The sequence below is a fragment of the Podarcis filfolensis genome (assembly GCF_964270895.1).
Source record: "Podarcis filfolensis genome assembly, chromosome: 3".
Lineage (NCBI taxonomy): Eukaryota > Metazoa > Chordata > Lepidosauria > Squamata > Lacertidae > Podarcis > Podarcis filfolensis.
In genome coordinates this window covers 20,243,906-20,268,847 of record NC_139606.1, presented here as the reverse complement: position 1 = coordinate 20,268,847, position 24,942 = coordinate 20,243,906, and the positions used below count along the sequence as shown (strand labels likewise).

The 24,942-nt window shown below is 43.1% G+C and overlaps 1 protein-coding gene across 43 annotated transcripts in view; it reads left to right on the top strand.

Annotated features, from left to right (window-relative positions):
- The first annotated feature begins 3,441 nt into the window (after positions 1-3,441).
- Positions 3,442-24,942, top strand: part of PUM2 (pumilio RNA binding family member 2) — a 59,813-nt gene continuing 38,312 nt past the window's right edge. For 12 of the 43 annotated variants that reach the window (XM_083607125.1, XM_083607122.1, XM_083607120.1 and 9 more), the window contains exons 1-5: positions 3,478-3,759; positions 19,703-19,771; positions 21,570-21,675; positions 21,871-22,058; positions 23,612-23,787. In XM_083607125.1, the coding sequence (XP_083463251.1) occupies positions 19,721-19,771; positions 21,570-21,675; positions 21,871-22,058; positions 23,612-23,787 (521 nt within the window). In that variant the 5' untranslated portion in view covers positions 3,478-3,759; positions 19,703-19,720. Of the gene's footprint in view, positions 3,793-3,982; positions 4,756-13,650; positions 14,014-19,702; positions 19,772-21,569; positions 21,676-21,870; positions 22,059-23,611; positions 23,788-24,942 lie in introns of those variants that run through there. The other 31 variants (XM_083607131.1, XM_083607123.1, XM_083607107.1 and 28 more) reach the window with 14 other exon arrangements.

Genomic DNA, 24,942 nt, shown 5'->3' with positions numbered 1-24,942 from the left:
AGACCCTTGAGCTCCTGCAGCTCTATGCCTTTCCTTCTATTCTCATTGTAATAAAAAAATAAAATTAAGGTCTTATATATATAATAAATGTTCATAAATGTACCAACCAAGTGCATACATAGATATGTGGACCACATGTCTGGAGCAGCACAGGAAGATCATCCTGAAACCATTTTGACTCCCCAACTGACCAAATGTTTTCTCTGCAAGGAGGGAGGGGGTGAGGGAACCTTCCCATTGTCTCAGGAATTGGGTAATCACCATCTCAAAGGAATGGCCAGACTACCAGGAAAGGCAATCAGATAAGGCATTACTGTATCAGATAACCTGGCAGACAGGAAATACAACAACATTCAAATTTCTGTTGTAGATCACCTTTTCTGTGAAGTACGGTAGGTATGATGTTTGTGGGGGGTGGTCTTGGGTTACACCCCTTCTGTGATGTATGTATGATGTATGGAGGGGTGGTCTTGAGCTCCAGGGCAGGGAATTTAAAATGTCTATATAAGAGCAGGCACACCTTTGTTCTGGGTCCTCCTCCTTTCTCCTGCATCTGAGGGGAGCACCCTGTTGCAACAGCTTTAATAAAGATCAGGCTTGCTAGCTGCTTTGCTTCTCAATATTCTCTGGTTGGCCTCTGTTATTTTCTCCTACTGATAGGGAAGCCACTTAAGGACTCTATAGGGGCTCTTGGATACCACATAAGGGAAGAAGGGCAGATTTTGTTTACAACATCATATGACATAAGGTTTGGTTTCACATTTTTAAATTTTGTCCTCTTGCGTTTCTTCTGTAGAGTCCTGGGATAGGAATGCACGTTTGTTCTCGCTGTGACCAAGATAAAGACAGCTGCTTAGCGATAACGGCAGCCACGTTAGGAACTCTTCCACCATTTAATCAACAACAACACCACATCTGACAATTTGTTCTGTCAAATGCTGACTCACTATTTCACAGATAATGATATGACTTATTTTCCTACATACATAAAAATGCAAGGCTGTCGCCACGCAGCTCCCCTTGGAAGTTCTATAGCACTGCATCACAACTCTCCCCAGTCAGGGCTGGAGAGAGGGGAGGAAAAGAGAAGGCAAGTTGCACAATGACATGGGAGTGAGGAGGGTGGGATACTAAGAGGGGGAAAGACATGTTTTAAAATATCTGCAGGGAGGGACATAAATGACAGTTTTAAACAATGGCAGAGGTTTGAGTAAAGCACTGTGGAATATAAGAGTGCTCAGCACCCTTTATCTCTCTCACATGATGCAGCTGAGAAATGGAAGATGGAGAACTTTGAGTAAAGTAAGAAAAGAAGACACTGAAAGTGGGGAAAATGTCTGCTTTAAACAAAGCAGATGTTTGAGTCATGCAGGGGTTGGCAAGGTTTATCTTGCCTGGGCCGGATTGGTCCCGCGGAGATCCCTTTGTGGCTGGATTGTGCTTGCCCATGATTTTCGGCGTCTGCGCAGACGCGATTTCCGGCACTGCGGAAGCAAGTCCCCGCACCGCGCTGTGCCGGTTTAGCGCAGTGGTTTAGCAGGCGGCTCAGTTCGGGGGTGGCTCGTGGGCCGGTCAAACAACCTCCGCGGGCTGCTTCTGGCCCATAGGCCTTAGGTTGCTGACCCCTGGAGTAAAGCAATGCTGGAGGGTCACCAAGGAACAGTTTGTCTAGCTCAGTATTCATTGGTAGCAGCTCTCTTGAGTTTCAGACATAGAATCTTTTGCCATCCCTACCTGGCAATTCCAGGGGTTGAATAAATGCTCTTTTTTTCCTACCAGAAATGACATTCTGGGAATATACAGCAGAGGTACATGGTTTACACCCTGTGATGTACAAAATAAAAGCAAGCTCAGTTGGTTACATGCTGACAACGCCAAGGTTGCAGGTTTGATCCCCGTATCGGACAGCTGCATATTCCTATATTGCACAGGGTTGGGCTAGATGATCCACAGGGTCCCTTCCAACTCTATGATCCTATGAATTAAGGTACAGTACGTAGTTCCTGTGCCTAAGATCGCACCTCAGAGTAACCTCCACCTCTCTGTGGAGTTGCTGCAGCAACCATTGCAGCAATTTTTTGCCTAACTTACCAACAATCCCTCTTGCTTGCTTGAAGCAGCACTGAAGAGCTTCTCTAGAAAAGGCACCTGAGCTCTCTTTAAGCATTTATTACAGACCCCATAAGCTGTTGCGCTATCCATCTGGTAAAGAGCTGGCTGTAATATGCAATGATTTTTTTAATGGGATCGGAACAGCGTTGGCTCATTCAGTCTAGAGAGGATGGGCCAGCCAGACCAGTATGATCACAAACTTTGTCACTTGCTGAAGACAACCGTATGAGAAAGAATCCATTTGCTACGATGTTTGTAGCACACTCATATATTGCCAGCAGTTTACGATTTGCACCAACCACAAACCCTGACTTTATTAGTTGATGAAACGGAAGCGGCCGTACAGATCTTGTTATGTACTGAGTTGCAAATAAAGAGCATTAAATCCACTCTCGACTCCGAGTATATTTCAGATCTCATCATCAAGGAAACAGAGGTGGGTTGTGACCTTGACTGTGACCTATATATCATAGCTATATGGAAACAGTGGCGTCTGTTGCCTCTGGAAAGTGTGTGTGTACTTCAGGCCACACATCCCTGCCCTGCTAAAGTCATTCTGTCTACATCAGCTTCATCCATGGAAACTTCTCCTAAGAGCCATGAGAGTTAAATTTTCAGAGGAAGCATACAGTATCTCTGAACACCAGTTGTGGGCTTGCTGCACAATGGGAACAACTGACGGAGGAGACCAGCTGCGCCTCCTATTCGCCATGGGGCCGCTGTAGAGGCAGCATTGGATCTGCCGTCTCTAAGGACGCTGCCGCCCGAGGCAGTCGCCTCACCTTGCCTGATGAGTGGGTCAGTCCCCATGAGCAGTTTCGGTGTTGGTTTTGAGCATGACGGTTTCAAAGAACCGCAACTGAGAAAGTGCATTGCATTTACTGGAGTCCCCGCCTCCCCGCCCCCCAAACCGTTCCCATGCATTTGAACGGTCGCCCTCGGGAGGTAGCGGACTCTCCTTCCTTGGAGGCTTTTAAGCAGAGGGTGGATGGCCACCTTTCATGGGTGCTTTAGCAGAGATTCCTGCATTTCAGGGGGCTGGACTAGATGACCCTAGGGGGAGTTCCTCCCAACTCTAGGATTTGCAACTGGTCCTGGGAACGCGAATGCCCGCTGGACGTGCCCACAGAGAACCGGAAGTATTGAGCACCGGCTCGTTTTCACCACCTCTTTGGTTTTACAATGCCTTTGTGCTTGGGAAGCCGTTCCTCCTCCTCTCTCGCGCCTTGTGCGCAGGCGCAAAGCGCGCGCCGCGCACGTTGGGCGGCGACGCACGCGGCTCCCGATACGCTCCCTTTCCTCCTTCCCTCCCTCCCTCCCTCCCGGCGTCGACGGACGGACGGGCCGGCGGCGCGCATGCGCCGTAGCGCGTTGCCGTTGCCGCCGCCGTTGCTGCTGTCTATGCCCGTCCCTCTCTTTCTCTCAGTCGCTCGCCATGTTGTTGTGAGTCTCCCTCACGGCGGCGAGGGTGGAGGAGGGGGAGGGACCACGACGGCGGCGGCGGGGGGAGGAGGAGGAGGGGGAGGCGGGAAGGCGACGGGGTGGTTGGGTAATTATAGGTGAAGGTGTACCCGGAGGAAGGAGGAGGAGGAAGAGGAGGAGGAGGGAGCCCGCCCCCCCGTGTGTCCGTTACAGGCACACTAGCCCGTGAGTATTCGGCTGCTGAGGCGATGGGATGAGGTGGGTGGGGGAGGGGATGGAACGGCCCATGGAACGGCGGGGGAGGGGGAGCGCGATTGAGGGAGGAGCAGGAGGGCGAGTCCATTATTATCCTCGCCCGCCGCACGGTCGCTCACCCACGTCCTATTGTTTCAGACCCGGGGATTGGAGTATTTTTTTTGGGGGGGGGAGAAAGACAGACAGACAGACCAGGAGAAGAGGCCGCCGCTGCTGCTGCAGCTGCTCCGGGCCTGAGCGCACGTCTTCGGTGCCCTCTGTCTCCACCCCCCCCCTCACACCAACCTCTTTCTCCGGCCCTCCCTTTGTGTTGGCGAGCACTAGGCCCGTCGGGCAGGCCCTCGCTGCTGGAGGCGGCGGGGAAGCCATAGGGAAAAGCGGGGTGGGGAGAGAGGAGGAGGAGAAGAAAGGAGGGCGCCTGTGTGGGTGTGGTGCTTGCTTGCTTCCTTGGAAGCAAAGAGAGGAAGGAGTCAATATGGTGCTGAGGACGACGTCTGCACGGCGGGCGGGCTGCTGTGTCCTGATCCGGGCAGCCCAGTCTCCTGCTTGTTTTGTTTCGCCCTATCCGTTTTAAAACGTCTCGTTTTGCTTCGTCTCTGCCAAGCGGGGAGCGCGAGACAGGCGAGAAAGATAATTTTGGAAGTGGGTGGGGCACTGTGTTGTGAAAGAGGGGAGATTGTAAGAGGGATTTCCCCCCCCCCCGTTTTTGGTATTGGGGGTGGGGGAGAAGGATTTCAATTTCTCCTCTTTAACAGAGAGGGTTAGGGGAATGAATAGGGTTTGTGTAGGTTTGTCGTCCCCCCCCCCCAAATCGTGTTTGAAGGCCTGCTATTGTGGGGCTGCAGAGGCGAGAGGGGTTTTTTTGGAGGTGCAAGCCAAAGGACTGTTAACCACAGTAAAGAACACGAAGCAAAAAGGTTAAATCTTTGCCTGCAGAAACTGGTCTGACACGCTTAGCCTAATTTGGTGAGCCTTCTGCTGTGGGACTAAGGTAGTAGCGAGGAGGCTCTGAACCGTGGGGTGTTTTACGGAAAGTGGGTATTGTGGATGGGTGCTTGTTGTGGTGTTGGTCCCTTCTAGCCAGGGGGGATGGATTGGTAACCTGAGAAAGGAGAGAGATGTAACAAAAGGGTGCACAGAAGGGAAATGGCAACTAAAGAAGTGGAGATGGTAAACAGGAACATTCTTCTGTTACACTGGCTCAAGGGGAGGGTGTGCAAAGGAAATGTGTAGACTTATTGCACAGTATGTCTTAAAACATTCATTGACATAGTAATCCTGGTTCTGTGGGTTGTTTGTTTGATTCCTATTGTCAGTTCCCCCTGTAGAAGAAAGAGTCTGGATGCCCCTTGTATAGTGTACACATGATTCCAGGTGAGGAAATAGGTTACAAATTGATGGGATTCTGTTGATTGGAAGACACTTGAGAAGATGTTTGGGTCTGCTGGAAGCATCCATGTGGCTTAAAGTGTGAGTTCTTGGGATTTGTTGAAAGGCCAGCCAGAGAGATGCCACAGGGAATCTGGAACATGGTGACTTGGAAATTAGTCTAGTTAGGAAGAATTTGTGAGGTGAACTTATTTTGGTGTCTGGGGAAGAAAAACTTAGCACGTCTCTGTGGGAGGATCAGCAAGAAGTGTGGTGAGGGCCGCAAGAGAAGTCAGCAAAACAGGAACTAGTGTGGGGGAACTGTGAACAAGTTTGGTTATTGGAGGTATGGTAAGATGCTGAGTAGAAAAAAGGGAAAGAGTCGGATATGCAAGACGTGGTGGTCATACAGGCAGATTTTCTCTTGTTCAGTAGAAGGTTTGAATAACGTGCCTTAGGAAAAAATGTAAATATAGTATCTGTGTGAGGAAGCAGTTTGCATGAAATGAGTAACTGACATTTGATTATACATTCTGGTAAATGTGGTTTCACATACAGCATCCCCCCCCCTTTTTTAGTCTTTAAGGAAACAGTTTTTTAGGTAGGGTATGTGAGTTTAAGTGTTGACTTCCTCTGCAGCAAATTATATTGGCGCATGCAACTTTTCAGACCTATCAGTGCATTATACATTTCTGTTGTATATTGAGGAGGGCTAATTGACAGCTTGTTCATTTTTATTAAGCATGGTAAACAAGCATATGTTCTAATGTATATAACACTGTAATGAGTTTTGAGAATACTTCCCCCCCCAATTCCAGATTAGTGATATAGGAAGGTAAAATTCCAGAGTTTAAAAGAAATATTTTAAAATAAATAAATAGCTTGGTTCTCTGGCAGGTGGTGTATCTTTTTGGCTCCATGGGACAGATCCTTATCAGAATCAACCCTGTGGGACAAATTTGACAGGTGGGTGGGGCCACCCACCTCTCAATCAAATGTTATGATGAGGTCATGTTCAAGGTGCTTTGAAGTACAGACTTCAAAACAACTTGCAAGGTGCTGCTGAATCAGGAGGGGGTTTATGACCTATATTCAAAAATAAATAAAAATAAATAAAAATCTTCTGGAGACAGTGAGGAGGCTTTCTCAGAAGGCCCCTAACATTTCAGCTCCTGGAATGAAGGAACCTCTGTGCCTTCTGCCCACTACTTTGCCGCAGGAAACAATGGAAGAGACTGAAAGGAGCTTACCTGGGTGCTTTTCTAATTTCCTTCCCAAATACATATGCATACTTTTTGAGTCCTTACTGCTGCTGCTGGTGCACACCGAGAGGCAAGAGTGAGAGAGTGCCAACTGACTGGCTGCCCCAAGGAATGCACAGTATGCAGAAGGCAAAAGCAACTATTCAGAAATGAGCAGCAAGAAAGGGAACAGTTGATACTACACACTTGAGGAGCAGCCTGTCTGTCCAGGGGCAAAGCAAACAGCACCAAGAGCCCAAAATTTTACTGTTGCTGCAGCAACTTTGAAATGGGCAGGCCATGCCTACAATGGACTATTTTCTCCCCTCTCAGCGGGGGAGGAATTTCCTGCAAAAATGGAGAGTGGAGGAGCCTTTGTTTTAGCAGGGAACGTGTTTGCAGTGAAATCCTCTGCTAAAACGGATGTTTGTTTTCTTTGTTTTAGCAAACGCCTTCTTGATTTAGAAATTATCTTTGCCCATTATGTGATGTCATAAATAATGTAAATTGGTGGGTTTGGTTTGGGCAAAATGGCCTCACTGGCCAAGATTGGCCCATAGCACAAAGGTTCTCTGGTTTGTTCCATAAACATCTGAACTAGATGGGTGGCATTTAATGTCTCTATAGATGTTTCCTAAACTTAACACCAATATATGTGGAGAAGCTTAAGTATAAGGATGCTCAAGCAAGAGGACTTCCCTTCTATCTTCCTTTGAAATTTCATGAGCCCCTCAGAAAGCCTCATTAGGAACCACCCACAATAGCATGGAATTGCCACATTGTACCAGTGTTCACTTGTATTGTTGCATACTGTTCTCAGTCTGGAAAATGGCTTTTTAGGAATAGAGTGGGAAAGGCCTCTTGTGGAAACATCCTCATGCTTGCTGTTTTCTGGATTAAGCTTTATAGGAAACATGGCATATTCTCTAGTCCACATTGAAAAAATATTTTCAGGGTGTGATCCTATATGCCTCTCATGCTGGGAGGTGAGAGTGAGCAGCCATTGTTATGTTGGTGCAGCTACCGTTGCATCTTATATGGGGTCAGCCCCATACATGAGAGAGGAAAAAACTGCTTTGGAAAATGGAATAACATACAATTGAGCAATATTTTGTCTATGGCAATATTGCCAGTATCCACTAATCATGGGTTGTTGTAGTACTGACCCCCATACCACTCTTATGATTGAGGGAGTCAGTGCACTGATGGTGATACATGCCTCAGGACAGTCTTCTACCAATCCATACACACTCATGTCACTGTTCCTCCTCAGGCAGGTGTTTGGGTCTCATTATGTTGCAAACTGCTCAAAATAATTGCATTTAACCACACACAAGGGGAATGAAGGACAGGCTGCTGAGTATAGTACCTGCATTGTCCCATTGGCAGGAGATCTGCAGAGAGGACTTGTGTCCCTCCTCGCTCCCAGGATTCAAGACGCACTGTGGCAGAAAATAAATATTTGCCAAAGGGAGAACAGGAGGAACCAAGACAGAAACCATGGTATGCCACAACCACACACTGATAGCAGACATCTGCAGCAATTCACTGCATTGGGCAGTGGTGGGAAATCTGGCTTTCCAGATGTTGTTGGACTGCAACTTCCATCAGACCCAGTCAGTGCAACCAGTGGTCAGGGATTATTTGGAGTTGCAGTCCAACATCATCTTGAAGGCCACAGGTTTTTCACTCCTGCCACATGGGGTTGGGAAACAGGAGCTCCAGGTGGGGCTAGGGGAGAAAATGGCTCCCTCGCTGTTTACATGCTTTGTCTAGCAACAGTCATGTTACAGACACAAGAGGAAGCTCCTTCAATTTGAGGCAATTCTTCAAAAATTACAGAACAGTGCCTGCCTGGTCAGCCAGCAGGCAGGAAACAGATATCATTGGGCTGCCAATGTCAAGACCCAGTTATGAACACCAGGTTCCTGTAGGTTGCAAGAGGAGCCCTGGTAAAGCAGCTGAAATTTCACATGCAGGAGATATTGTGTTCAAATCCAGGTATCACTAGAAAAGGAAAGGGACTTTGACATTCAGGAACATCTGAACCAATATGCATGAGCACTGAATAGTCCCGTACACCTTTTGACTGATGCTTTCCCCCTCTAAACTGGGTGCTTCTATACACCCTTGTATCAGCACTTACCCCACAGCACCCTGAGTGGCATGTCCTTTTGCCATCCTGGGAACCTGATTGATCAGAGAGTAGAGGGTCTCTGGCTCTGGCCACTGGTAGCAAGCTACGTGTCCCACCCTGAGTCCAGCTGAAGCTAGATTGCATCTGGGGATGGAAAAGGTGTCCCTAGCTACCAATCCCGAATAAGAAAGGAACAATGCACATGGGAAAGTCATAGCACTAGCACCTTTAAGACACTCCATTTAGGAATATATTCACTTTTGACATAACTTTCGCACATAACCTGTGAGGAGCCTGCTTGGAAAACATACCATAGAGGAACAGCTGGGAGCATCCTGCTTACAGTTGACCATAATGACATGGATCTCCTTTGTGGTACTGTGTGTTGGTAGGTCTTGTTCCATTGGGAGAGGACCTGTGGAGATAATAATAGGCAAGCAGCCTGTAGCTGGAACACCCTGACCTGGGCACACAAGTAGTAGGTGTTTTGAGGGAACAAGAAAGCTGAGCGGTGCCAGTTCAGTGTTCTGCCAGTACTCTTTCCTGGCCTTCCAACTCTCTGTGGAGGTGAGAGATTTCAGTGACTCTGGCAACAAACCCATTTGGATTGTAGTGGAACTCTTGTGTGCAGTGACAGTTCAGTCAGCTTCATATATCTGTGCTGTGATCTGATAAGGCAAAAGTGCTTGAGTGTTTGGCCGGCAGTAACAGTGGTTGGATTCTAGTGCCTGGGCTTTGCCAGTGGAGAGGCTTGCCTGCATTTGGGAATGAGTGTTTTCCTTGAGTAGGTGACAGTGCTCCCTTCTGGAAAAGAACTTGAGACAATGCAAACAGAAACAAGTGGTCTTCAACACTTGAATGGAAAGTACAATAGTTGTGATAAAAACTCAACAGGTAAGCTGATCCTAATAATGGATTTAGCACTAGCCCTTGTTTAGTACTATGTGAACTAGCTGAGCCCCCTTCCACACGTGTGCATTTCCTCTTCCTTTCTTCGAACTCTTAACAATGTGGAGTTAGGTTAAAATAAGCCAACTTTACATTGTAGTTTGTGAAGCTGAATTGTTTAAACTACAACAATAGATAATGGTAACTGCACTTCCTAGTTAGAATGGCACTGTAGTTGACAGTTGAAATGAGCTAAAAATGGAAGCAAAAGCTTCCCAACGCCTCTTGGCTTTGCGTTAGGAGGATGGGGAAGTGGAAGGAGGGTAGGCTAGTTAATGTAGCGTGAAAAGACATGGTTTAGCCCAAAATAACTACCAACATTTAAGTTCTAGGTGCTAGGTGACAAACAATAGGGGCTAGTGGCTGGGTTGAGCTTGCAGGAGCTGCTTGTTGTCATGCCCAGCTTGTGAGTTTCCCAGGAGCATGTGATGGCCACTGTTGGGAACAAAATGTTGGGCCAGTTGAACCCTTGATCTGGGTAAGATAATTGCATCATGGACTAATAAAATAATTTGTTGATGCACTCTTAGAACTTCTTTCTGCCATATTTGATAAATTCTAATAACGTGAGTTGCCAAAATCCTGGAGATTGAGACAGTTTAAGAAAGGGATGGTTGGAGAAGAGAATCTAGGGAACCACAAACCAGTCTGAATTTGATATCAGGGAAGATATTAGAGTAAATTATAAAGCCATTAACTAGTAAGTGCCTTGTTAATAATGTAGTGGTTTGTAGAATGTGGCATAGGTTTAACAATAATAAATTCTGCCACACAACTTCATTTTTCTCTTTATTAGCTTAAAGGGTGTTGGAAAACTGGATGTAATGTATATTTTTCTCGTTACATTTTAGTTAGGAAACTGGGTAAATGTGAGTTAGATAATGATATTGTTGGAAAACTAGTCTCTTGAGTACACCATGCCAGAAAAAACTGGAGGGAGAATTTTGAGTGAGAGCTCGGTCTTGGTACTCGTCTACATTTTAATGAAACCTAAACATTTTATGAAATCAAAACTTGTCAACATTTTATGAAACTTAAACAGCAGTGACTTAGATGAACAGGTAGAAGGATCCTGATCATATTTGCAGCAGATGACCCTACTGGTAGGAATAGGTGACACCACAGAGGAAAGGAATAAAATTCAGAATTAATGTGAATCTGGACTGAGACTTTCCAGGAAAATCAACAGAAACCAATGCAAAATTTTGCTATTACACAAAAGAAGAACAAATAAGCAGGTGCAGAATATTGAGTACAGAATATTGAGTACCAGACTTGAGGATAATGCATGTGAAATGGATTTCAGGATTGTATTTGATCACAAGCTAAACACAAGTCAACATGTGGGGCTGCAAAAAAGGCTGATGCTATTTTTAGGCTGTTTTAATAGAACTATAATTTCCAAGTCTTAAAGTGGCTGCACTTTATTCTGACCTCATTTGTAATTCTCCAGTCTTGGGCACTGCATTTGAAGATAGATGTAAGCAAATTGTAATGGGCTTAGAGGTGGTTAGGAAGATCAGAAAATGTCCTTTGAAGAAAAGTTGAAATAACAGGGTATGTTTACAGTGGTGCCCCACAAGACGAATGCCTCGCAAGACGGAAAACCCGCTAGACGAAAGGGTTTTCCGTTTTGGAGGTGCTTCGCAAAACAAATTTCCTATGGGCTTGCTTCGCAAGATGAAAATGTCTTGTGAGTTCCTGCGGGGTTTTTTTCCTTCCCCCCCCTTTTTCCCAAGCCGCTAAGCCGCTTATCAGCTGATCCACTAAGCCGCTTATCAGCTGATCCGCTAAGCCGCTTAACAGCTGAGCCGCTAAGCCGCTTAACAGCTGAGCCGCTAAGCCGCTTATCAGTTGATCCGCTAAGCCGCTTATCAGCTGATCCGCTAAGCCGCTTATCAGCTGATCCGCTAAGCCGCTTATCAGCTGATCCGCTAAGCCCGCTAAGCCACTAATAGCGCTAATCCGCTAAGCCGCTAATGGGCTTGCTTCGCAAGACGAAAAAACCGCAAGACGAAGAGACTCGCGGAACGGATTCTTTTCGTCTTGCGAGGCACCACTGTATTTGGAAGAGAACATGATGATAGCACAAGAGGCAAAGACTTGTTTTCATCTGTCCTATAGAACAGAACTAACTATAATGGACTTAAGTTACAGGAGGGTAGATTTTAATTTAACATGAGTAGAAATTTCTTGATGGTAGGAAGAACTTGGCAAGAGGTCTGCCGAAATAGGATGGAACTTTTAGTGGTGAAATAATTTGCATGCAATGGGGTTAGTCATAAATTGGTAGTTTCCACAGCTTTTGTTAGTCCTAATGTTTACTTGGTAGAAAAGACTGTGGGCCAGATCCATATACAGACGTACCTTGGAAGTCAAATGGAATCTGTTCCGGAAGTCCGTTTGACTTCCAAAACGTTTGACTTCCAAGGTGTGCCTTCCCATTGGCTGCAGGAGCATCCTGCACCCAATCGGAAGCCACACCGGACTTTCGGCTTCCTAAAATTATTCAAAAAACGGAATAATCACTTCCATTTTTTGATCGTTCTGGAGCCGAAACATTTGAGTTTACAGGCGTTCAGCTTCCGAGGTTCCACTGTATACCATAGGTCAGATTTGACCTGCAGGCTGGTAGTTGCCTACCCTCGGTCTAAATCACTAAGCATGGATTTCTAGGATTTTTCTATAGGTGTCTTTTTATTAATTTTGGTCTATCGCGGTTCCCTTTTAGTAATTCCAGAAAAAGGAGATTTACATGTTCCCTATGCTCTTACTTTCACATTTGTTTTGTGTGAGATAAAATACAATAAAAAGCTAATTTTATTACTTCTTAAAAAAAAATCAGTCATTTCTGAAAATTTTAGTCCATTTGGAATAAAGATTCGTATAAAGGTGAGTGCTTTACTGAACAGTGGGCAGTATCCAACGCTCCCATTGCAAATACACATTTCCTCTGCAGACCCCCCCCCCCCTCAGAATTGGCTCAGGGGGATTTGGAGACTCTTCAAAGTAGGTTTTTTGTAGTGTGGTGTGGGGAGTGGAAATAGAAGTGCCGCTGCATCAGTGAAACTCTGCTTCCTTGAATACAGCCCACTTCTTGACTTTTATCTTTGAACAGACTACAGTTACAAAATTAAAAAGAAAATAATTTGAAACAAATAAAGCAACGGCATCTGTTGCAGAAGCCTGTTTTGTTGTTGCACTAAGTAAGCAGCAGACCAATTCATCAGTGTTATGGCTTTATGAACTATGTAACCAAGGTCAGTACAGTGGTTCTTCAGGTTACATACGCTTCAGGTTACAGACTCAGCTAACCTAGAAATAGTACCTCGGGTTAAGAACTTTGCTTCAGGATAAGAACAGAAATCGCACGGCGGTGGCGCAGCAGCAGCGGGAGGCCCCATTAGCTAAAATGGTCCTTCAGGTTAAGAACAGTTTCAGGTTAAGAACGGACCTCCGGAACGAATTAAGTTCTTAACCCGAGGTACCACTGTAGTTGACTGGCATGCCAATCCTTTAGTGCTCTTAGGCTCCGATGCGGAGAGGAGAGCGAGGTTTAATTTTCATTTATTGATACATGGTGAATGAGTAACTACTTTGAGTTCCTGATTTGAAAGGTATGGCTTGTTGGAAGAATAGTTAAAAGCAGTGGTTTTCTTCTAGAAAAAAGGTACCGGTACTCACCACGAAGTTGTTACACTAAGTGCCGCACTTTTAATTAGTGCTTTTCTTCTAGGGAAAAAAGGTTGGTAAAACATACCCTTAAGTACCCCCACCGAAAAGCATTGGTTAGAAGAGTGACAGGCAGCTGGATTAGAACATTTTTAGTATATTACCTTACATATTCTAGGGCAGGCATAGGCAGAGTTGGCCCTCCAGATGTTTTGAGACCACAGTTCGCACCATTCCTGACCACTGGTCCTGTTAGCTAGGGATGATGGGAGTTGTAGTCCAAAAACATATGGCGGGCCGAGTTTGCCTATACCTGTTTCTAGGGTAACGTCAGACTTTTGTGTTGGGCTTCCAAAGTGAAGCCAGTGTTTCAGAGCAAACTCCCTGTTCCTTATAGTTTGGATTTTTAGTTTTGAAATCCTAATTATAAGAACTGCATATTTTACGCTCCTTCTGTGGAAAGCCTTTTACGTTATCAATCCTTTTTCTTTTTAGGTTTCTACATGGTATGAAATTACATGTGTCCTCCTAGGTATGAATGAAGTGTCCTGGCAGGAGACCAGAGGAATGATGCATGTGAACATTGGTCAGGAAACCAGAGGGGTTGAACAAGGGGTTACCTCAGCTGGAACAGTAGGTGGAACAACTTCAGGGCCCAATTCAGGTGGAACCAATCCTCACTCCATCCCTACATCTGCAGTGTCAGGTGCTTCCAGTGTCCAGGTACCCTTCAGTGGATGGTCTCAGGATGATGCCACAGTTGGATATGTCTTCCAGAGGCAGGCTGGTGAGCAACTGAGTGGCTACTTCAGTAAGCACCGTCGGCCCACAGGAGATAGCATTCATGTAGATCATTCGGTAGGTAGCTTATTTGTGTTTTGCTTATAGTCCCCCCCCCCTTTAACTCATATCTTTCAGAAAGATATGTATAGGTTAATTTATCATAAGCACAGCATTTAATCATGGCTGTTGGAAGTTAAACTTCTCAGTGTAACTGGCTTAAGGCGTGATACACATTAATATGAAAGTACCTAGTATTTTCCCCCTCAGGGATACTTTTAGTAGTTTTTAAAGTATTAGATTTCATGGCAGGTGGCTTGGTGGTACCAAGTGGTTCATCTTGACAAATCAAAGAAAAGTGACAGGATGAAATTAAAAATGAATTTTGCATGTAATCTTGCCTGTTGCACTTATATCCTACATTCAGTACAGAATAAATTGATCATGATTAATTTCCATTGAATGATACTTAGCCATGGCTAACTGTTGCTGATTCACTGAATCTCAGTAATAACACCTACATTATAAGCTTATTGTACACAATCTTGCATCCTGTTGAATGTTATTTTTCTAATGCTTTGGAGACTCGCGATGCCACATCTGGGGTTGCATCTGTCTACCCTGATGTCTGTAAGTTGGACTGACGTTTTTATTTAGAGTTTTATGTGTACAGCAGGGGTAGGGAACCCTCCACATATTGTTGGGCCTACTTCTGTCATCCCTGACCATTGGCTATACTGACTGAGGCTGTTGGAAATGTAGTCTGGAGAGCCACAGGCCCGCCATCCCAGTGGTACAGCATAACATGTAGACTACAGCCACATGATCTGTACACTGAACTCTGGATTTACCTTTAGTCATGTTCATTAAATTCAGTGGCTGTACCTGCATAAAACTTAGTTGAATGCCACCCTTTCTCGTACTTTGTTTCAGCATGCCTTGTTTATTGTAGTTGACATTTTAGAGAGATTCCTTTAGTCTCTGGAACAATTCAAGTACAGCTTGCTGCTGCTGCTTTGAGTTTACCTACTCAAGATGTGAATAATTTTTTCTTTAAATTCAGGATTATACTCCTAAAAGAGTTTCTTTGCTAATACCTGATAGGTCTGTAATGGCTCGATAACTCAGGGGTACTCATCTTCAACTTTCTTGCTGTAGAGGAAATTGTTTTTTCCATTGTAATTGTGTGGTTCCTGCAAAAACATCTATGGCCGCATGAACAACTACACTTCTGAATAGGACATCTTGTATAAATTATTTCCTATGAAGAGCTTTGTAGAGATCAGAATTGATTGTTCTCTAGGATCATATTCCCTTCTAGACAAAATTCTGAGGGCCATTTTTCAGTGGTGGGCGTGTCTTGAGGCAAAAGTATGTAGAGCAATAAATGTACATTTTGCCCTTGCACAGGAGGCAAGGTGCTTCACACAGTGCTCTGTCCTCCATCCAGAGAAGCAAAAGGCAGTGCAGTGGTACCTCAGGTTACATACGTTTCAGGTTACAGACTCCGCTAACCCAGAAATAGTGCTTCAGGTTAAGAACTTTGCTTCAGGATGAGAACAGAAATCGTGTTCCAGCGGTGCGGCAGCAGCAGGAGGCCCCATTAGCTAAAGTGGTGCTTCAGGTTAAGAACAGTTTCAGGTTAAGTACAGACCTCCGGAACGTGTTAAGTACTTACCCGAGGTACTACTGTATTGGAGTTCAAGGACACATTCCAGCTAGGCAGAAATGTTTGGTGTGAAGTGGAACTGGTGAGGTTTCCTGGGGAGATATACAAGGGTCATGTAGAGGGGCCAAATTCCAGCCTTGGCTCTAAGGTTCCTCACCAGCTCTCTGGTTGCTTAAGTAAGCTTAGCAGATAGAATGAATTACTGTTCTATAGTCCTGCAGATCACATTTCCTATTTATTCTCATTACTGTAGCATGCTTTTGGCTTTTCCTTTGGTATGCAAATTGTTTGTATCTTGCAGAGTGCTGGAAATATTTAGAATAAAGAGAGTGCAAAAGGCACCATGCTTTCTGGAACATGACATGGTAACCAAGGACACAAAGTTGATTCTGAATTTAGTGTTTCAAGAGAAGACAAAGAGTGAAATAATTGACTTGTCAAATAACTTTTTTTCTGCATACTGATGCATACCTTTGGAATGCAGTCTTTCTAAGAATCCTTGATTTTAAAAGGTTTTGTCTTGCTTTGATTTTTCCTAACAAAGTTAAGAAAAGTTCATTATTTTTAATATTTGTTGTTTTTACTATATAAAGGTGATTGTAGTCTGGGGTAAAACTTACTTTCTTGCATGGATCTGTTTAGTGCTCTTAATTTTTTTTATTGAGCTAGGTCCTAGCATTGTACAGTGGTACCTTGGTTTACATCCATAATCCATTCCGAAGGTCCGGTTGTAAGCCAAAGCAGGTTGTAACCTAAGGTGTGCTTTCGCCAATGGGGCCTCCCCCCCAATTGGTTGTACAGTGGTACCTCGGATTACATACGCTTCAGGTTACATACGCTTCAGGTTACAGACTCCGCTAACCCAGAAGTAGTACCTCGGGTTAAGAACTTTGCTTCAGGATGACAACAGAGATCGTGCTCTGGCGGTGCGGCAGCAGCGGGAGGCCCCATTAGCTAAAGTGGTGCTTCAGGTTAAGAACAGTTTCAGGTTAAGAATGGACCTCTGGAACGAATTAAGTACTTAACCCGAGGTACCACTGTAATAATAAAAAAATGGGTTGTAATCCAAAAAAAGGGACACACACTTCTGGGTTTGACGTGGCTGTAATCCAAAGCGGTTGTAATCCAAAGCGGTTGCAAACCAAGGTACCACTGTAGTTAGTTTTCAGAGTTCATGTCTGTCTTGGATGCAGTAAACGTAGAATGATAAGTCAACATTAGTTTTGTGATTTAAGTGGGTCTTCTGTGAGGGTGAATAATGTTGGCTGTCAGCCATAAAGCAAATTATGAACCTCTATCTAACCCCTATGTTAAAACATGCTTTTATGTAAAAGCAGGATAAAAAAATCTGATTTTGAAAGTTGTGTTAATGACACATCATCGAGTAAAAATTAGAATGTATGAACAGTGTTGACCACGCTTCACAAGTAAAAAAAAAAAAATCATCAAAAATTCTGCCCAGTAATATAGCCAGTGCTTCTGTAAAGTCTTCAAATGAAGTGTCCATGCATGGCTCTAAACAGTAATCCTGAATCTCAAAATTTGCTCCCAAGTGTCTAAACCTATGCAAACTCTAGGGAAATCATGTGGGTTGCACAGCTAGAAAGTTTGGATTATGTTCCTCATTAAAGTTACTTAGTTACAAACTAGGGTGCTGTAATTGCTTCTTCCAGTAGATGATGATGATGATTAGATATCCACGCTTGACCATGAGGTGGGTTCCAGCAGTTGCACTGCAATATTTTTGTATGTAACCCTGTTTCTGTATACTAATAGCGAACTCATTCATCAAGTTCTGTTGCCTATGTAGCCAAGACAGCACCAGTAGTGACTAAGAGAGGTATTGGTATGCTCAGGCGAACTCTGAACTTTGCAGAATTACAAAAAGCCTTAACACAGCGGGATGGGGCATGCGTGGCTGGCACAGAATGCTAAATCTTTCTGCCTGAGAAGGGAAAAACAATGGAGGAGGGAGAGTGGAATGGAGTATCTCGGGGAAGGCATGGCTGGCTGCCTGGAACGTTGAACAAGAGCATACTGCTGTGCAGCTTGTGTTAGGTCAACGTGTAAATTACATTTTCCAATTGTAAATATTGAAAAGGGTGCTTTCACTGCCTTGCATACAGGGTGTTATGGTATTCACCAACAAACCACAACCAGCAACCTGCACTTGTTTAGAGATGGGTAGATCAAACAGCTAGTGGATCTTAGCAGTTCAGATTTGCTCTTTATGAAGAGAAAAGGCAGCACTCTGTGTTGATTATCTTTTTAAGACTTCTCCTAATGTTACTCATGTCATGTCATCCTCCTTCTAGCTTCTTTGTTTCAGGAGCTAACTTTATGATCTGTTCTCTCGCACCTCATATAGGGTTGTCCTTTGAACACATGCTTTCCTTTCTTTAGCTCAGTTCTGATTCCTTCATCATTGTAGCAAATCCTTTACGTGTCTTGGTGTTTGCCGGTCGAGCAATATAAATCAGTATCCTTCTTCACCATATTTTGGGGCTCAACCAGAGACATCAACTAGAGATCCAGTTCCTTATCTCAAGAGGTGGAGTTTCTGCTCTGGAAATGGACAATAGAGCCCATGTCTCCTTCAGATTTTGATTCAAGTTCTCTGTGCCCATTGTTCTCCAAGCTAGTAGTGGGGGCACTGTCAGCATTTTCACCTGGAGCTCAAAGTTCAAAATGATGACATTAACTCTATGTTGTGTTATAATAGCAACAGCAACAATAACCAGTATTTTTTGCATGACTGGGCAGCAGGTTTTCTATAATGATAGAATAGAAGATGACTACTTTACTAAAATGCTTTTTAATGAGAATCAGTGTATTCAGGTTTTAATTTTCATTATACAGGCAATTGTAGGCATTCTGGTTTTAGACTTTTTTTCGTTGATTACTGTTAACTCCGAATTTAATTTGGTGTTTTGAAAATACACTAATAATGCAACAATTTGATTATAAAACATTGATTTGATTTGTGTAACATTTAAACCCAGTAGTAAATTTACTTAATCAGCAGAGCTTTGAGTCTTGGGTCCTTGCTTTTAAAATAATATATATCTGCTCACTGATGTTCCTTAACATTTGAATGTCACAGAGGTAGCCAGTAAGTTGAATCCAGTTGTGCTGTTTGGTTAGTGGAAGAGCTTTTGATCCATTGGACGCCTGTACTAATGGAATAGGAAGGAGGCAATTTACAGCAGCTTTCCCTACTTTCCCTCTGAAAATCTGCTCCAAGGTGTCAGGGTGTTGGGAGAACTGTTCAGAACAGCCTGGAAGGTTGTGCTGGGGATTGGGGAAGGCTGTAAGCAGCGGTTCTCAACCTGTGGGTCCCCAGATGTTGTTGGACTACAACTCCCATCATCCCTGAGCTCTGGCCTTGCTAGCTAGGGGTGATGGGAGTTGTAGTTCAACAACATCTGGGAACCCACAGGTTGAGAAAGGTTGCTGGAAATAGGAGGACAGGCAAATTTGCTGCCCCTCCTCTTGCACTCTAGTGGTGCAGTAGTAAAACTGCTAGCATATTTGCAAAGCTAGGTATGGTTTCAAAGACTCTTCTGAAAATTGAATGGCTATTTTTGGTTGTAGAAGGATACAAATGGATGCAAACAAGGGATTTAAAATGTACTATGATGATTTATATTAGTTAATATATTTAAGGCATGCTTGGGTTGTGGGAGAGATGATAAATCATGTTTTCGGTGCTTTTTGTTTTTATCAAGGCATTTCTTATTGTTGTAAGGTTCATCTTTCTTATTTGTTCTTGTAAGCTTTTCCTTTTTAAGAGTGCTTAGTATCTGCCTGAAATAAATTACTTAGGAAGTTTATCACATCAGTTTTACTTATTTGGGTATTATACCAGCAGTTCATGGTGACTAAATAATGTACTTTCAAATATTTTTCATAGTTCTTTTCATTCACCAAGTGAATATTCAAGAGAATTGTCTGTTTCTCTTCAACCAAGGAAGTTCAATTAATAAAAAATGGGGCATAGTGAACAGGGGCATAACAATTTGGAAACTACTTCTAAATTTTAAAAATATAACACATAGCTTTCAAGTGAAATCTAATTTTTATTTTTATTTTCTCCAGGTTCGCTCTGTGGATGAAATGAATCATGAGTTTCAAGCTCTTGCACTAGAATCTCGGGGAATGGGAGAGGTAAATAACTTTAATTGAAATGTATGGAATGGATTGTCGCAAGAATTTATAAATCACTGCTCTGTTAATCTTGGCATCACTTAAAAGAACCACAATTTAGGATATGTATCTTCTGTTGTTGGAGGAATTTTCAAGTCACCTTTTATGCAAGTACACTTTGAGTCTTCCATTGTACTTTCGGCACGAAAGCCTTAACACAAATAGCACATACATTGTGGGAGAGAATGCGTTGGCAAGACTTGAGTTTTTCTAGAAAGTTCATCATCTGATGAAGGATTGATTCTGTGTGTCAAGCTAGTGTTCAAAGCTATCAGTAACTTGAGTTCTTCAAGCCACAGTTTTCAAGATCCGAAATCATAGTACCATGTCTCCAAATATTCTGGTGCTTGTGGCAAAGGTGAAATACTAAAGTGTACTAATATCTTCACCTTTTGCTTCCTGTTCTACACTTTTAAACGAACCTAGAGCTCTTCCTCAGTTCATTGGAATGCTTACGTGAAAATTACTGAGTAGAGGTATATCAGTTTTAAATGAGGTACTGTTAATATTGGCAAGCACTCAGAGAAAGCAAACATTGCGTATATTATGCAGAATGGCATCTGTTTCAGTTGGACACATGCACAGGGTTCCAGCAAGTATTTTTTCTTTAAACCGGAACATTTTAATGTATTGAAATAACTGACATATTTTCCTGGATTTAGAATTAGTAACTTGGAAACCTCATGTCTATACAGAATGATAATGCTAAATAAAGCTCAGTGTAAGGAATTCAGTGTTGTGCTAAAGTGATTGTTTTGACACCCCCCCAGGAGGTGAGAAAACCCTATTGTGCAAACCTCGTCCTGTCACACAGCTTCTGCTGACAGGACTCATAAGTTTACTGCTGCCCCATATCTCTGACTTTTGATTTTAGAGACTTGCTTGGAAAGGGCTGCATGTTGAGTGCTAGCAGTTTAGATTCATCCAGGGTGATCAAATCATCCCACCCCACCCTTTTTGAATTAGTTACTTGGAAACCCCAGGTCTATATAGAAAAAGATGCTAACTGAATTTCAAATATTGCCTGAAAGCCAGATCAGTTTACATACTTTTAATGAGTGAATGCTGAGAATTGCAGCCATTTGCAACCTGACAAAGAGTAGCATAGATCACTTTGTACAAACAAGTTTTATGTCTGAATGGAAAATAATCCTTCGGAAGCAGCCTTGGCTGAAGGGACCAGTGCATCTTTATTTTTTTGGAGCTTTTTATAGGTGTTACATTCTCCATGGCCCTAAAGTAGCAGGTATCAGGCATGTATTCTGGTGCTGAAGTGTAATATGTATTAGACATGTTTCTGGTTTGATTTTCATTAAAATGTATTTCAGTTTGGATAGGTAAGGAACTAACCTGTAATGCTGCAGTTCTGTGCATTTTGTCCTGTTTAATTTAGATGTTCTTAAATCAGGTACCTGGAGATAGGGTTGAAGTCTTAATTACAAACTATGTAAAGTGGGAATCTATGACCCTGTTTGACTCTCATCAGACTAGGCCACTAGGTCAGAGATAATGGGAGTTGTAGCTGAACTACATCTGGAGGACCACAGGTTTCCCATCCTTTTTCTAAAGTTTTATGTACTAATGCATGCTAGTACTAAATTTAGCAAGGTTCACTTATAATGGGCTATACCACTGCTTCACTCTCCTAAACACCTCCTGTTAAGCAAAGCATGCCTGTTCCACAGGTTTGTGTCAACACCAGTTTACAAATAAACTGAAAATTAACCAGTTTTAACTGTGGTATATCCTTTTTAAATAGCTGCTACCTGCCAAAAAATTTTGGGAACCAGATGATCCAGCAAAGGATGGACAAAAAGGCATATTCCTTGGTGATGAATGGAGAGAAACTGCCTGGGGAGCACCTCGTAAGTGATGTGCATTTAAGGAACTTATGGTCAGAAATCACTTGGGAAAGAAATTACTGGGGGAAGGAATCAAACTCATTATGCTTTAGTGATCTAAACAAGCTCACTGAACAAAGTGTCATTAACTTAAGTATTTAAAAACTTTATATATATTCATGCAAGTAACATTTTTGTTTTTTGTTTTTTTTTAAACAGACCACTCTATGTCTCAGCCTATTATGGTTCAGAGAAAGCCTGGACATGTTTTTCATGGAAACAGTGAAGTGAATGCTGTCTTATCTCCTCGATCAGAGAGTGGTGGCCTTGGCGTGAGCATGGTAGAATATGTGTTAAGTTCTTCTCCAGCGGATAAATTGGACTCCCGATTTAGAAAAGGAGCTTTTGTAAGTAACTTGGTTACATCAACAAAATATTAGACCATCCTAAGCTGGATCCCCCATTAGACCGCACTGGTTCCAAATCAGTATTAATAAGAAGTTGGACTAGCAAACTTTGGTTCCCATTCTGACCTGTGGGAAGCAGTGTTTTGTGTTAACATGATTATTTCCTGTAGGGCATTTGAGCATATATGTAGACAAGAATTGTGTATGCATAACCGCATGAGTCTCTGCTTGTATGAAATTCAGTTTCATTGAAATCTTTATGATTTACTTCCAAATAATAGCTGTGTTTAGAAACTCCATATAGGACACTTTACACATGTGGAACAGACTCCCTTGGGAGGTGGTGGACTCTACTTCCTTGGAGGTTTTTAAGCAGAGGTTGGATGGTCATCTGTTATGGATGTTTAGCTGAGATTCCTGCATTGCAGGGGGTTGGACTAGATGAACTCTTGGGTCCTTTCCAACTCTAAGATTCTATGTGTTCACCAGGGTATAAACTATTTGACATTTTTATTAGTATTCAGCTGAAAGTTGTATTTTATTTAACACTTCCATATTTATGGAGAACAGTCAATAATGAAAAAATAATAGGTATGAAAATAAGTTACATCCTACAGCTTCATGACAGTGGGATAGATACAGAGATTCCATGAGGGGAGTTGATTTTTACCAGTTTTCTTCTGCTTGTCCCCCTCTCCCAAATCAGTTTTGAAAGGTTGGCAGAAGACCTTATTGAACCTTGTGGGAGGAGGCTACAGGTGGGAGAAGGCAGAAGGTGAATCAGCAAAAATTTCCTTGCCTCTGTGTGTACGGGATTCTCTTAGATCACCAGCTCTTCCACAGATGAAAAGGGCTACACAGCTTTAGCAAAAGTTGGACTTTTTCCTTTGAGTGAAGATGCTCTCAGGTTGGATTTGAGCTTCCTCTAATGCTTGGAGGCAGGATTGCAGCTGAATAGAACATTTTGCCAGAGCAAAGAATCTCACCTATACACTCATGGGGTCTGGACTCTAGACTGGCAGTAACTGACCAGGAATGTGTGGATAGCTTGATGAAAGAGTTGATCCATTATGTGGCAGCTTGAAAGAGGCAAGTTCCACCCCAGGGATCATTAGGAATTAGTTGAAAATATTTCCTAATATAACCAGAGAAAAATAGTTTGTTTCTTTTTGGTGTTACTTGTTTTTATGTTGGGTGGATGCAACTTGGACAGTTGTGTAAACTTGTGGGGCCTAGCCAATTGGGAGCAAAACTCTGATTCAACTGTGATCCTGTCCTCAGATGCTAGAGGGAGCTCACATCCCACCTGAGATTAAAAAAAAATTCATTCAAAGGAAAATACCTTTTGCAGGTAAGCCCAGCAGTTCCTTCTGTTTATCCCAGCAGTTTGCTTTCATGCATCAGCTTGTTTTGTATAAGACTGAAACTTCCTCAATCAAGGTATATTACTGAGTGTTATATGAATCAGTGTGCAGTATAACATAGAATTAGATTGTTTTGTGGTGGTGCTCTTGCATTTTGTCAAATTCAGAATCAAACATTCTTTTCTTCAGGGCACTAGAGAAGCTGAAACAGATGGACCTGAGAAAGGAGACCAGAAAGGCAAGGCTTCTCCATTTGAGGAGGACAAAAACAGAGATCTTAAACAAGGAGATGATGATGATGATGTTACTAAAATAAATGGCAGAGGTTTGCCAAATGGAATGGATGCTGACTGCAAAGATTTTAAGTAGGCATTTACATTTTTTCTAAAGATACAAAGTATATTTTTTAAGAAATAAAAATTCTGAGTTTCATTTTCATATGGATGATTCAAGTCCTACCTTCCTATTTTGCATAATACTCAGCCTCTTGCATGCACCCTCTCTCTCTCTCTCTCTCTCTCTCTCTCTCTCTCTCTCTCTCTGAATTCACCTTAAATAGACAGGTCATCTTTAAATAGTTTAAAGTTCTATTTGTGTAGGCTATAAAACAAGTCAAAAGGCTTTGCTGTTCTAAGGTTGTCTTAAAGCCATCATAGATGCTTGGCGAGCCAAATAAATGGCTGGGGGACATAGGAGAGTCTGTCTCCATATTTCACTTTGGCTTGTTTGACTACTGTATTAGAAGTTTGTGGGTATGATTTTGGCCGCTCCCTGTTCAACGATCCTTCTACGTGGGCCACCAGCATGTCTACTCTGTGGCAATATGCTTGACTGATCCCTGTTCTGCTTTGCTTTGCTTTGCGGGCACAAGTTGTCTATCCAGATCCATCTATTTAATGCTCTCCAGTCAGGATCACTCTTGCTGCTGGCCTGCCTCTCTTTCCCCCTCTCCATGCATTTGATGTGCTTAGATCTTCACTCGTATGTAATTGACAGGATTCTTTACCATATCCCAAGAGCCTCACTTGCCTTCTGATGTGTGTGCACTGGCTGAAGGAAATTTCTAGGCAGGTGAGGCAGCTTTACCAGCAGTGTCAAAAACTGCAATATATCTGGGGCAATGTAAGGATCTAAAAGAACCCTAGCTCCAAGGTGAGCACATTCTTGATCTCCAGTGGGGACATGAGTAAGAGGTTTAGGCACATCTGGAGCAACATAGAGGAGGTTTGAATTCTGTTCCTTTAAACTAGAGACCTATTGGAGCAGGGACAGCTTTTGCCAGGGTCTTCTTGGCCTCTGTATGTTGAAAAGGGCAAGAAGGGGCTATGCAGGAAACTCTTTTGGGTGGCTGGCTGATGACATCTAGAATAATAATAATAATAATAATATATTTATACCCCGCCCATCTGGCTGGGTTTCCCTAGCCACTCTGGGCGGCTCCCAGCAGACTATTAAAAACACAATAAAATATCAAACATTAAAAACTTCCCTAAACAAGGCTGCCAGTGGTCTTCGAGGTG